We start from the raw sequence: 14,154 nt of genomic DNA, 5'->3' as shown, positions 1-14,154 counted from the left end.
GGCAGTGTTTATTCTGGACTACATTATCCAATGTGTTCTTTTGTTTTAAAGATGTTAGGATGTGATTTGAGGGAAATTTGACTGATGTTTCCAGCAGATCGAACGCGTATGTAGAAGCCTCTGTTGTTGGACTTAGATAGGTTAGATAAGCATATATATATATATATATATATATATATATATATATATATATACACATACATACATATATATAACGGTAAGTAAGTATATATATATATAAAGGTATGTAAATACATACAAAATGTAAAGAATATATATATATTCACAAGTTGGGAGTTAACATAAGATCGCAGCCATATCTGCGAAATATACTGATAAATTTTTTTTTAAAGAAATATAAGAAGGTTTCAGGGTATAAAAATTAATGTCAGTTTGAAAACAACTGTTGTAATATGGTTTTGAAACGGCCAGAGTCTTTCATATGTTTTTAGACATTATATATATATATATATATATGCATACACACACTTATATGTGTGTGCATGTGTGTGTGTGTGTGTGTGTGTGTGAATGCTACATTTTTGTGGCAAATATGTTAGAAACGTTCTAAAAGTATGTATAAGAAAGCAATACATTTTGAGATTGATTTTTTTTTACATATCATTGTCGTACATACATCGTATATATACATACATATATATATATATATATATATATATATATATATATATATATATATATATATATGTATATATATATATGTATATGCATATATATATGTATATGTTTATATATATATATATATATATATATATATATATATATATATATATATATACACATATAAATGTATGAATATGTGTGCATACGTTTGTGTGCGCGCGCGTGTGTGTGTGTATCCGTATGTACCTGTGTGGGTTTCTGTGTGAAACTGTGCGTCAAGGTGTTTCCCTTTAGGTCTAAAGGCAATTAAGCTATCTGAAGATAAGAGATCGATAAGATAAGTACCCGACTAAATATATACTTAACAGATGTCAATATAATCAACTAAAACCCTTGAAAATGTTACCCCTAGCATGACAGAAATCGGTCAAATAAATAGAAGAGTATAGAGAGCTGGAGTTAAACTATCTCATTGGACAATAATAATGATATTTTCAACAATAAAATATGATAAATAACAAATTCTAACAATAATAATATAATAGTTTCTATATATGTGTCGATTGAAATTCTAATAGAATCAGAGTAAAAGAAGTGTCATCTTTCTCGTTTCTTATATTTCTTTCGTCGATTGTTGCGTAGCTTCTTCAGTTCTTCAGTTATTTGAAGACTTGGAGCATGGAGCTACCAACGATATCGCATAGTTCTTGGCAGTAGAATGTAGCAACTAATTGTTTTTCACCAATCTTGCGTCCGACAAATACAATCTCTTCCATAAAGTTACCATGTGGTGGGACGTCGCTGTTAATAAAAAAGGAAAAGAGGAACATCACTTACAGATTTGAAATAAATATGTAATCAGATAAATAAATAATATTCTAGCAAAATACTTGAGGAGAAAAAGGAGGGGGAAGTAAACTGAAATATGTAACAACAGAAAGATTCCATTGAAATGTTCACTAAAATGTGTGTGTGTGTGTGTGTGTGTGTGTGTGTGTGTGTGTGTGTATGTGTGAGTGAGTGTGTGTGTGTGTGTGTTCGTGTGTGTGTGCGTGCGTGAGAGAGAGAGAGAGAGAGAGAGAGAGAGAAAGAGGGAGGGAGGAATTTCATTGAATGTGTAAAAATGTTACTGAGATATGTAAAAGAGGGAGAAAAAAAATCCAGATATGTAAATTAGAACGAATTTAATTGACTTGTTTAAAAAGGAGTGAGATATCATTGAAATACGCAAAGAAAAGGAGGGAGTATTCCTGAAATACGCATAAAAATAGAAAAAAAAAAGATGTATTATGTCATTGAAATATATATATAAGGAGAAATCCTTAATCTAATAAATATTCATTGATCAGTTTTCGTATGAAATGAAAGTGGCCATCTATGTATCATACCCAACGTAAACACATCGGAAAAGCAAATTTAGTGCGGTATTCGTCTGGAAATAATATCTTTTATGAACGTGCTGCGTTTAGAAAAACAAGATCTATCGGAAGCAGATGAAAATCGTCCTAGTAGTTGTGGCTGAGAATGTTAGATGCATTCTCTACTCGGGCAATTTTCGTCTACCTCCGATATATATATTGTATTTTTAAACACAGCATATTCATAAGAGATACGTCAGGACGAATACTGCAATAAATTTGCTTTTCACGATGTATTTATATTAAGTATCATACACAGATGGCTATCTTAGTCTAGTATTGATTCTGCTGCATATAATGGAAAATAAAAATTATTTACGAAATGAGGTTTCTTGTGAATGAAAATGATTTTGAAGTATCTGGTCGATATGTTAGCATTTAAGTACAACGTGTGAGCTTCTGTCTATGCTAGAAATCAATGTTAGTTGTCGTTTTATTTAGCCTACGTTGAACACAGCCAAGATCAAAAGCATTGCAACCATAATCACTTCCTCTTTTTAGGAATATGCACGATTACTTTATCTAATGTAAGTATCTCTTTTACAAGATAATAAGGTATTACAAGAAGACTTGACTGCTATTTCTAAAAGATCAACTAGCCACGTAAAAGGCTTTCACATTAACCCGTTGACAAATAGTTGTAAACTGATAGAATTGCAGACCGAAGCTGGTAGATTTGTTAAAAGAAACTTTTACTCTCGACAAAATTCTGAAACTTACTTAGCACGAATCTCATAAATGCGTTCGAATCCGTTTCCTTCCAACATCAATTCACAGTTTGTAAGTGGAATATCCAAAGGATTAACAAAAGATATGCGTGCCATGACTTCATCTCTCACTCTGATCTTCGGAGGAACCTGTAACAACATAACAAAATTAATTAATTAATGAGAAAGAATGATGTTGCAAAGAGAAAAAAATTCTCCTTTGCTTAATCACCTGAAACGCGCGTTTTAAATGCATGCAAAATATCAATATATGTTTTGATTTTATTATCATTATTCATAAGGCAGAAGCGTTAGCACGCTGGACGAAATGTTTAGCGGTATTTCGTCTGTCCTTACGTTCAAATTCCGTCAAGGTCGGAATGGCCCTCTCTCCACAAATTTCGGGCTTTGTGTCTAGTGTAGAAAAGATTATTCATAAGGCGGCGAAATGGCAAAAAGCGTTAGCACGCCGGGCGAAATGCTTAGTGGTACTTCGTCTGAGTTCAAATTCTGCAAAGGTCGAGTTTGACTTTCATCCTTTCGGGGTCGATAAATTAAGTACCAGTTGCGTACTGGGATCGATCTAATCGACTAGCCCCCTCCCCACAAATTTCGGGCCTTGTGCCTAGATTAGAAAATATTATCATTATTCATACATACACATATACATGTATACACACACACACACACATACACAGCCTTGCTCTAGAGAGAGAGAGAGAGAGAGAGAGAGAGAGAGAGAGAGAGAGTGTGTGTGTATGTAAAGGATTTTCGTCAAATGACGTAATGTACTAAGGAAGGTATTATAAGTGCACGACTTGATTCGCCACTAAAACTCCGGCAGGGATTGCAACTGAAAGCACGTTTGTGTTGAGGCTGCCTAGCAAAGCTAGGTAGAAGTGGTTCATCGTGGAATGGGTATATATATATAAATGTGTGTGTGTGTGTATAAAATTCTTGTCTGTTACTTGAACGATCGTTTAAATATCTTGTAGCATGCCAAAAAGGGTAATAAAACAAACCTCAATGGTCAAGTAAGGCCAATCAAGTTGATAACTGTCATTGAAAACGAACATTTGGTCAGTCTGTTTAACTTTGCAATACACCATAATTCTCATTGACAAACGAGAGTTATTGTCACGTCCCAAAAACGGCATATAGTCTTCTGGAGCAACGTTCATGACTATCATTTTACCTGGATATTAGAAGAAAGAAAAAAATGTATAGTTATAGTCAATACCTTGTTTCTAAATTTATGTACATATTGATTTTGTGAACTGAGATATAACTAAATGGATGGTTACGCTAAATAAATGAAAAGTATTGGGCGAATTGCGAGGAAACTTGTGGACAAATAACGAGTGAGAACGAATTAATTTAGTTTAACGAATTAGGTTAAAGAGAAGAATTTTGATGAAGAACACATGCTGGATAGAAAGCTAGAGATTTAGTAAAAGGCTACTTACTGTTCTTGGCGTCAAAGAAATTATTGACATGTAATTCACGACATAAACCAATCTTCTCACCAAAGTGGTCGACAATTTTGCAATAAACTGAACTGCTTACGTAACGCTGATCTTGACCAGTATTGCGGCAGTGGAGAGTTATGTTGAAATCTTGACCAACCATCACACTTTCCCTCTCACTTATACGGAATTCCATATCCTGTAGTGTTTGAATTGGAAATATATAATCGTGTTAGATTAGAACTTACAGTAATGTAAATTAAAACTTTACGTCTACTTTTACTTTCTATCATTTGAATGCATGTACATAAGTATACATGAGCATATGTGTGGATATTTGTATGTACACATCTACAAGTACACATCAATACACACACACATCACAAGAATCCGAATCATTCGGGGGAGAGAATAAGTCGATATAATCGATTATATCGACCCCAGTGTACAACTGACATTTATTTTAACGACCCCGAAAGGATAAAAGGCAAAGTCAACATCGGCGTAATTTGAACACAGTATAAAGACGTACGGAAATACTGGTAAGCATTTTGTCGGGTGTGCTAACGATTCTGCCAGCTCGCCGCCTTAACTTCTTCACAAAAACATTAAACGATGATTTATGTTAATTAGTTTTCTATGCAGGAGGAGTTGAACGCTTCACCTACCAATACTGTACTACTACATCTGTTTCTTGGCGTCAATGATGGCTATCTACATGGTTACTTACTCTGCTAGATATTGCAGCTAAATCTTCCCGAAGTAACCTCTAACCGAGCTTAAGGGTCGATAAAATAGGTGCTATTTGAACACTGGGATCGATATAATCGACTTACCTACACACCCGGAATTATTGACCTTTTGCCAAAATTTGAAACCATTATTATTATTATTATTATTATTATTATTATTATTATTATTAAGATTAAGGTGGCAATCTGGAGGAATCGTTAGCACACCGGGCGAAATGCTTAGCGGTATTTCGTCTGTCGCTACGTTCTGAGTTCAAATTCCACCGAGCTCAACTTTGCCTTTCATCTTTTCGGGGTCGATAAATTAAGTACCAATTGAAAACTGGGGTTGATATAATCGACTAGCACCCTCCCCTTGTGCCTATAGTAGAAAAGATTATTATTGTTGTTGTTGTTGTTGTTGTCACAGACTATATTTTCTAACACGTTCTGTATTTAAAGGCGGTAAAGTGTGATTTGATGACGATATGGTTGCTATTGCCGGTGTAGAGGCTTCATTTCTGATTCACATTATAAACGGTATTTACATCTGTAATAGCTATAAATCAACCTTGTGTCTAAGTTTAAGAGCAATACCACAGAAATTAGTCTCAAATATTATTGGTCTCTCTCTATTTATATAGAGTAATGTTATATTAAGCGAGTATCTTTGCATATTTATAGATTAATAGGGAAAACTTCATAGAGATTTCCATTTATGATTCTATATTTTAATGGAAAGGAAATTATATTTCATTAAATGTTGGATTCTTGTTAACAGTGTTTTAAATGAACTTTATATCATTACTTCATCATTCCGTATATGTGAAAAATACAACTTATATTATTGAAAAGAAATGTTTCAGTTTGCAGATTTACTACCTAATTTATCAATTTTGGATTCATTTACATTTATGAAAACACTGGAGCTGCATTATAGAAAAAAAAAAGTAAAACAGTAGTTGCCAGACATAACAAGTGTAGTGTAGTGTAGCGTGTGTGTGTGTGTGTGTGTGTGTGTGTGTGTGTGTGTGTGTGTGTGTGTGTGTGTGTGTGTGTGCATGTACAGGGTAAACTTCCAATAAACTTTTGGGAAAAAACAGAAAAGCAGAGAGAAATTTGTAACACTGACGTGTTCCTACCTCCTGATAGTGTGAGGACTTCTTGGCCCTGTGAAGCATCATTTTCTTCCGGTGGACATTGATCACATCGATACGATCATACTCTGAACCTTAGAATGATTATTGGAATGATTATTAGTTAAATATAGAAAGAGTGATATTTAAAAAAGTAGGTTATTATTAAGCAGCTATACAGAAACTTCACATCATTACATTATTATTCACTAACTTACTAAATATAGTTCTCTAGCGACCCGTACAAATATACTTGCATACAAACGGTAATACAGTATCGGCTTTTGCACTGGGCAGTTTAAAACACACAGAATGCTCCAATGATTGTGATAAAAATTTCTTTGTTTTTCATTTCTGAAGGATATAATGCAAATCCTTCAATGGTAAATTATATTATACGGCGGTTCATTCTTGCACCTAGTTGAATTAGACTATGTGAACTGAAGATGTTGGTTCTGTAAATATATGGCTTAGTTGATTGTAGATAAAGAACAACTGTACAAAAACGATAGCTTCAAATCAAGAATGTGATGTGAAGTTTGAGCGAAAAATAAAAAAAAAGATTAATTCAAGACAGTAAGGGCTTGAGAAAAAGAACGGAATTGTTAGCGTCTTGTATAATTGCCGATATTTGATTTACATACCCTATATATACAAATGATATTACTATAGTAAACACAATTACAATAACAGCACTCTAAGTATAATACATTCAAAGTAAAGCTTGTATCCTTTCAATAACTCAAATTATCAAATTAGATCCATTTATAATATGTTATTTCTTGAACTGTTCTGCCATACATACCATTGACCAGCTTGTAATCAAATGTAATGTCCATCAAACCACCACTGCGATTATGACCGGGTTTGCAATTTGGGTACTTGGTATAGATGAACTTGCCCAATCTATTAATAGAAAAATAAATTCAGTTTTTCAAAATGACAATTCACTCAGTTAATATTTCTCAAAGGACTGCATCATCCATGTGTTCACATATTATGTACATTCTTTTTATCCCATCTCTTCCTTCTGCCCCTCTCTACCTCAACAAACGCCCCTGTAGCAGATAAAAACTATCATCATTATCGACAACATTATTATTATTTTGTTTTATTTCTCAGAACATGCGGTCTTGTTTGTTCTGGTAGATTCTGTGAGAGCAGACAGCAGCCTGCCGTCAGAGGTCTCACAGGGTTTCTTTCTGCACATTATAAGCTTTGATACTTGGTTTTTAATTATCGTAAAAGGCATTCAACATCCAAGTACCAATCTCAAAACCCTAGCTGTCTCCAGCAGAGCAGTTTTTTGGAGCTTACTCTGCTCTCATGTCAATATTATAATAATAATTATTCTTATTTTCTGCTGAGGTCGACGTTGCCCTTCATCCTTTCGGGGTCGATAAAATAAGTACCAGTTGAACACCGGGGTCGATGTAATCGACTCATCCCCACCTACCTCAAGCTGCCCTTGTGGCATAAAATTGAAATAATAATTACTAATTATTGTTCAATAGTCTTATGTTTACCTCGTGCTTTCACTGTACTACCAAGCGCAGCTCTGTGTGCCTTGGGTATGTGCTGTGGTTTATTTTTACTGTATTGAAAGTGTTTTACGTAGGATGTTTGCAGTGCCTAGTAGTGCTATTTTCTGTATGTTATGTATACTTGTTAGTCCTGGTGTTTTTGTTATGCATTTGTCTGAATATTTTTTTTATCATACGTAATGCATCTACTATGATAGGAATTGTTTCTGTTTTTAGACCCCACATTCGAATTACCTCTATTTCAGGTCTTTGTATTTTGGAAGTTTCTCCGTTTTTTTAAAAGAAACATTACCATCTGTTGGTATTGATACATCGATTGGAAAGCATTTTTTTTTTGATGATCGCTGACAACTATATCCGACCTATTGGCCTTAATTTCTCTATCTGTGTGTATTGGCATATCCCAGAGTATGGTCGCTTACTCATTACTATTATTATATGCCCTGATGCAGTACCAGGTAGTGGCTCTCAAGGTTTTTGATCTTAACTGATTGGAAGTGTTATCATGTACATTATTATTATTATTATTATTATTATTATTATTATTATTATTATTATTATTATTATTATTATTATTATTATTATTATCGCCTCTCCTATTTCAAATACAAACACTCACGAAAACACACCTCCACTTCAGGTCTTTCCGATGTCGAAATCTCATTTTTCGAGGTGGAGGGACAACCAAGTAAATCAGATTTAAAAACGGCACAGTAAAAGTTTTTAAAGAAATAGCTATATCCGCTCTGAACGAACAACACGACAGTATCTACTAAACCACACCTCCACCAACACAAGCAATTCTTTAGCAATAACTCCTCCACCACCACCACCACAGGCATGTGTTGAGCGGAATTCTTTGGAGTTTGTATAATTCACCCCTGGAAACATGAGTGTTTCGTTCAATGTATACCAACTAATATTTAAATAAATTATAGATGAATTATTTTATTCTTTAATGCTTCAACTTTGTATTTTATTTTATATTCTTACGTAGAATATATTGGTCATGTCATCGAAATGAAAAATAATGTTTAACTCTACTTACGCATTTCTATCAATATGAACAATTTCCCATTTTCCTGAACGGTGATTTTTCTTCCAGTAGACCCGATCAGCGTTTAACTCCGAAAAAATGAAGTTAGTATCAAAAGTTTGATTCACTTCACCATTCTTTATAGCTTTCAGAGGAGCAGGCCCGCAGCAGTAAATACCTAACACAGGAACAAAGGTATTGAAATTATTCATTTTACTTTTGTTTTAATTATAATTTAAACCTAAAAGGCATGCAATATGAAGTTCAATCTTTGGAATAATTGTACATATTCATCATATGATCCTAATGCGACAGGATCGGATAAGTATTAACAGAGAGATTATTTATGCTTAAATGATATATTCTGAATATGTCTACCTCCTAAAAGAACAGGTACTGTCCGTGCTAGGAACTATTTGCAGGAAAGACAGTAAGAAATACATGGGTTAATGCAATAGGGGTAACGCATCAAGATATCAAGTTATGCTCAACCAGTAGATTAAAACTTATGGGAGGTTCAACTTCACATACTGGACTCGAGAAGATTTATCTCAAACATTTCCCCTTTTTGAAAAAAGTGCGTCTTATATGCCACAAAATACGGTACCTGCATATTTAATGTTCCCTGGATTAACTCAAGGAAAATTAAGAGGTTTTGTCAAGTACATCGGATGTATCTAGGAGTACACAACATTAAAACAATTTGTTTCTAATAGAAATGATATTTAAAAATGGGATCATTACAAAACAGTTAAGTATGTTTTACCGTCGCTTGCTTCTTGAGGGGTTGGATCGACAGCCTGCCAGCCACAGTATCCCACAGGAAGATCTGAACGACTCATCCAAACATCATTCCAAACATGGAAATTCCTAAATATAGTTAAAATATGAAAGATGAAAATTTATAATTTATTATGAAAAATACATAAAAAAATCATTTGTTAATCTTCTGCATTATTTTTATTCATTTTATTATTCTTTTTCAATATAAAGCAAGAAGGAATTTCAAGAATCGTTCAATATCGCTGCTGGTGTTATGATTTGTAATTTATTTTGATTTTAAATTTAATCGCTTACTTATTTCTCAATCGAAATATAGAATAAAGAATATACCGTAAATCCTCGAGTATAATCCGCACTTTTTCCCAAAATTTAAAGGTCAAAATTTCTAGTGCGTACTATATTCGAGGTTAAAAATGAAAAAAATATCTTCTAAGCAAAATTTTCTAAGTGATAAATATGTAAAGGCAATTTACTTAATATTTATTTTTCACTGACGTTATTACTGTTATTTCTTTTTCTGCAAACAAAGTGCACAAAAAAGCTACACGCTTGCATTATGTTATATATACAATAATAATAAAGGACGTTACCGTATATATGTTTACAAACCAAGGGCATTATATAGACCTTATTGACTCAAGTTAGAGAAGGGGTGCGTATTATACACAGGGTTTAGGTTTTTCAGAGGTACAGCCCTCTAAAAATCCCCTGCGTATTATACTCAAGGGCGGACTATACTCGAGGATTTACGGTATTGGTAATGTAGAATATTGCTAAGGACGATCGACTGTACAGGGTTTCTCACTGCAGATTCATATGCTTGCCGCATGCCCTTTCAAAGTGAATGTTGTGTGCTGAAGTTTATTATAACATTCAAAATGTAAAAATATATCTTAATGCTTGTATTGCTACGCTAATTATTGTAGGTTTTGGATGGGGTGGGGCAAACGGGGTAGTGTTGGTAAGGTTACAGCTTGGACTCAGATATTCACTGTTTAGACAAGAGATAAACTTCCGACGAGCTGATTCTACGGCTCAGTTTCGACTTATGGTTAAAGCTTTAAATTATTAAATCTCTTTCTCCACTTAAATTACTAATTCTTTTCAGAAAATCTTGAATGCCAAACAATCTCATTTGCTCCTTCCCATGAATCTATATACAACGTCTTAGCCTGGATCAGTTTTTTAGATATAAAATATCGATTTATTTTGCAAAAAAAAAAATGTTGATTCCTTATGGAATAACCTTTTGCCTATCGCTTTACATCCATTTTCCTGGGATTATTTTTATTGTATTGTGTATTTTTAGGGCAATTGTTTTGTAGCTCGATGCAGTTATGAAACCGGAGAAAAACCTATTTAGCAGCCAGGTTGACTGACGCAACTATATTTGAAGGTGTTGCCCTGGTGCGTGACAGATTTTGAAATATTGATAGTCCTTTTTACTATAGGTACAAAGCTTGACATTTTGGAGGCTAGTCGATTACATCAGCCCCAGTGCTTAACTGATACTTTAATTTACCGAAAAGATGAAAGGTAAAATTGACCTCAACTGAATTTGAACTCAGAATGTAAAGCTGGCAGAAATGCCGCTAAGCATTTAGCCCAACTTGCTAACGATTCTGCCAGCTTGCCACCTTCTGAAGTATTAATAATGGAAGAACACACGACCAAGTGTTCAGCCGGTTAACACTGTAATTCCGCATTTAATGTATTTCTAGTGTAATGAAATAATCAACAATAATTTTTTAAATGACAAATTTTGGTGAGTGAGAGTACAGTCGATTGTATTGACCCCAGTATTTGAGTAGTGCTTATTTTATGAACTCCAAAATAATAAAAGTAAAGACGATCCGGGACAGATTTGAATTCAGAACGTACAGGGACACAGCTAAATACCGCAAGGCTTGTGTGCGATGCTTAACGATTCTAGCAATCTACAACCCTTATAAACTTTTAACATTGACATCAACTAACCAAACATTTCCTTCCTTTTGTTCAAAGATATTTCCTTTCTCGTCTTCTCCAAGATAAACATTGACAGACAAGTTATCATCACTGTCGTGGTTAGAGTTAAAATTGGTAACAGTTCTGCAAGGAATACCCAGGGCACGGCAAACTGGAAATAAATAAAGGAATGAACAAAACAAATATGATTCAGTGCGATCGCCTGACCAGACATCGGAAACCGGACATTGCTGTGGGGAATAAAAAAGAAAGAACATGTATGATAATCGACAGGCGCAGGAGTGGCTATGTGGTAAGTAGCTTGCTTACCAACCACATGGTTCCGGGTTCAATCCCACTACGTGGCATCTTGGGCAAGTGTCTTCTACTATAGCCTCGGGCCGACCAAAGCCTTGTGAGTGAATTTGGTAGACGGAAACTGAAAGAAGCCCGTCGTATATATGTATATATATATGTATAAGTATGTGTATGTGTCTGTGTTTGTCCCCCAACATCGCTTGACAACCGATGGTGGTGTGTTTACGTCCCCGTAACTTAGCGGTTCGGCAAAAGAGACAAATAGAATAAGTACTAGGCTTACAAAGAATAAGTCCTGGGGTCGATTTGCTCGACTAAAGGCGATGCTCCAGCATGGCCACAGTCAAATGACTGAAACAAGTAAAAGAGTAAAAGAGTATAGCATGTCCCGGTGACAACAGGATCAAAGAGAAAGAAGAAAATCTGAACAACTATGACGATTTAAAATGGGAAATGCGAAGGTTGTGGTCAATGAGGAGAGTAGATGTGATACCAATAGTAATTGGAGAACTTGGAAGTATCAGCACTCAAATATCAACATGGCTCATAAAGATTGTTACAAATGTAAACATAGAACACCTACAAAAATCAACATTGCTTAGAACTGCAAGAATTCTTCGCAGAGTTCTTGAAGCATGACCATTAAAGAAGTGCCACCTTAGTCTGCTGGCTGTGGACAACTGACACTTTCCATAATATCCAGCAAAATACGTTGAGAGTTTTCATCAAATAATAATAATAATAATAATAATAATAATCAGCGGCACACGAAGCAGTTCTACATCATTTTCACGACTTTAATAAAACCTTTTGATCAATGTTTCTTTTCACGACACAACAGAGTATATTGAAAAGAATACCTGTAGTAAGAAGTCCAGAAAATACCCAGCACTGTCCATACTTAACCGGTTCTTTGGTATCAATGAACTGCTGAAGAATTCTTCGACTACCGCCCCATGCTGTTGGTTTTTTGCCGTTTTGACAATTATCGGAATCAAACCTCATCATTACTCCAGTGTTTTCAGGAGAATTGATCTACAAAGCAACACAAATTGAAAAGATAATAGAGATAGAAAAATTGAATAGGTTTGTGAACCTGTTGGGCATGACTCATCATCAGAAAAGAAATTAGATATTATTTAAGTTGCATTTCTAGATTAAGCGCAACAAATTAGATTGAGCAGTTGAAAATTCAATTCGCTAAAAAGAAATACTGAAAATTATCTTAGGAAAGGATTACAATGTCTCGTTATTTCATATTCATCAAGAAACCATAATGCAATTTAAGCAGGTTATTTTGGTGGGAGGTCTGAATCATCGCCCTGTTTAACATCACAAACTGTTTCATGGATGCTTGTAGCGAAGACCACCTTGTTGCAAACATTGATTTTAAATTTTGGTACAAGGCTAGCAATTTCGGGGGAGGGGATAAGTCGATTACCTCGACCCCAGTGTTCAACTTGTACTTATTTTATCGATTCCCAAAGGATGAAAGGCACAGCCTACCTCGGCAGGATTTGAACTCAGAACGTAAAGACTGACGAAACGCCGATAAGCATTTTGCTCTGCGCACCGCCTAGCTCGCCGCCTTATCCTGTTGCAAATATTCTTTCAAGAACAAAGGTTTCCCTGCAGACATTGACTTGCTGAGGCTCAAACTGGCCATCGTTTACATTAGTCTTGCTATTTCTGTGAAGGCCTTAAGAGGTCACAGACACTGCTCTCCTCTTCTATTGGCTTATAAAAAAAACAGAGCGAAATCAATTTTTGGCAATGCTAAATACTTTAGAGAAATGTATACACAGGTCAGGTTGTAAGTGGCTGACAATAAATCAGTGCATTCTTAATTACTGGGTTATTTACTTCAGAAAAATAAATAAAACGTTTAAAATAGAATAGAGCTGAATTAATAATCTAAACGGGATTAATAAATATTACTATCTTGGATTTTTTTGTTCAGCTAAATTTCTATGGAAGAATGAAAGGACAACATTGAGCATGTAGATTCCATCAATATGTATATTTTCTATACAATAGTAATAATAATATTTTCTTATTACCAGTGTAAATAATCTTGAGTTGAATGATTCAACTCAGACAATCTGTATTAAGCATAGATTATGATTATAAACAAACATATATGTATATTCGGATGCGTATTAGTATGTATGTATGTATGCTTGCGCGCGTGCACGCTCGTGTGTATGTGTGTGTGTACGTCAGCTCATTAAATTATCTAGTTACCAACTGACTTAACTCGCCGGACGGTTTAACAAGTTATTGTTGTGAATATTTTATCCAGGTTGCTATTTTGAGGATAACTTATAACTCATGGGTCCTTTAACACTTTCCTCCCCCGGTCTTGGAGATCCGGAGAAAACAAGTCATGAATCCTATTATTCCCTCCCGACCAAGACATAAGCACAAAATTACTTACCACATGA

At 34.6% G+C, this 14,154-nt stretch overlaps 1 protein-coding gene across 6 annotated transcripts in view; it reads right to left on the bottom strand.

Annotated features, from left to right (window-relative positions):
- Window positions 1-1,078: 1,078 nt before the first annotated feature.
- LOC106875834 (hemocyte protein-glutamine gamma-glutamyltransferase) overlaps window positions 1,079-14,154 on the bottom strand; it is a 79,603-nt gene continuing 66,527 nt past the window's right edge. For 4 of the 6 annotated variants that reach the window (XM_089360301.1, XM_089360310.1, XM_014924123.3 and 1 more), the window contains 11 exons: window positions 14,148-14,154; window positions 12,571-12,745; window positions 11,423-11,564; window positions 9,429-9,532; window positions 8,675-8,840; window positions 6,888-6,988; window positions 6,089-6,177; window positions 4,216-4,414; window positions 3,772-3,944; window positions 2,763-2,899; window positions 1,156-1,425 (listed from right to left, as the gene is read on the bottom strand). The exon at window positions 14,148-14,154 is cut by the window's right edge and continues 104 nt beyond it. In XM_089360301.1, coding sequence (XP_089216427.1) covers window positions 1,284-1,425; window positions 2,763-2,899; window positions 3,772-3,944; window positions 4,216-4,414; window positions 6,089-6,177; window positions 6,888-6,988; window positions 8,675-8,840; window positions 9,429-9,532; window positions 11,423-11,564; window positions 12,571-12,745; window positions 14,148-14,154 — 1,435 coding nt within the window. In that variant the 3' untranslated portion in view covers window positions 1,156-1,283. Of the gene's footprint in view, window positions 1,426-2,762; window positions 2,900-3,771; window positions 3,945-4,215; window positions 4,415-6,088; window positions 6,178-6,887; window positions 6,989-8,674; window positions 8,841-9,428; window positions 9,533-11,422; window positions 11,565-12,570; window positions 12,746-14,147 lie in introns of all 6 variants that reach the window. The other 2 variants (XM_014924121.3, XM_014924124.3) reach the window with 1 other exon arrangement.

The sequence above is a fragment of the Octopus bimaculoides genome, chromosome 1 (assembly GCF_046866305.1).
Source record: "Octopus bimaculoides isolate indiv1 chromosome 1, ASM4686630v1, whole genome shotgun sequence".
NCBI classification, from domain to species: domain Eukaryota; kingdom Metazoa; phylum Mollusca; class Cephalopoda; order Octopoda; family Octopodidae; genus Octopus; species Octopus bimaculoides.
This window is presented reverse-complemented; position numbering and strand designations above follow the sequence as displayed.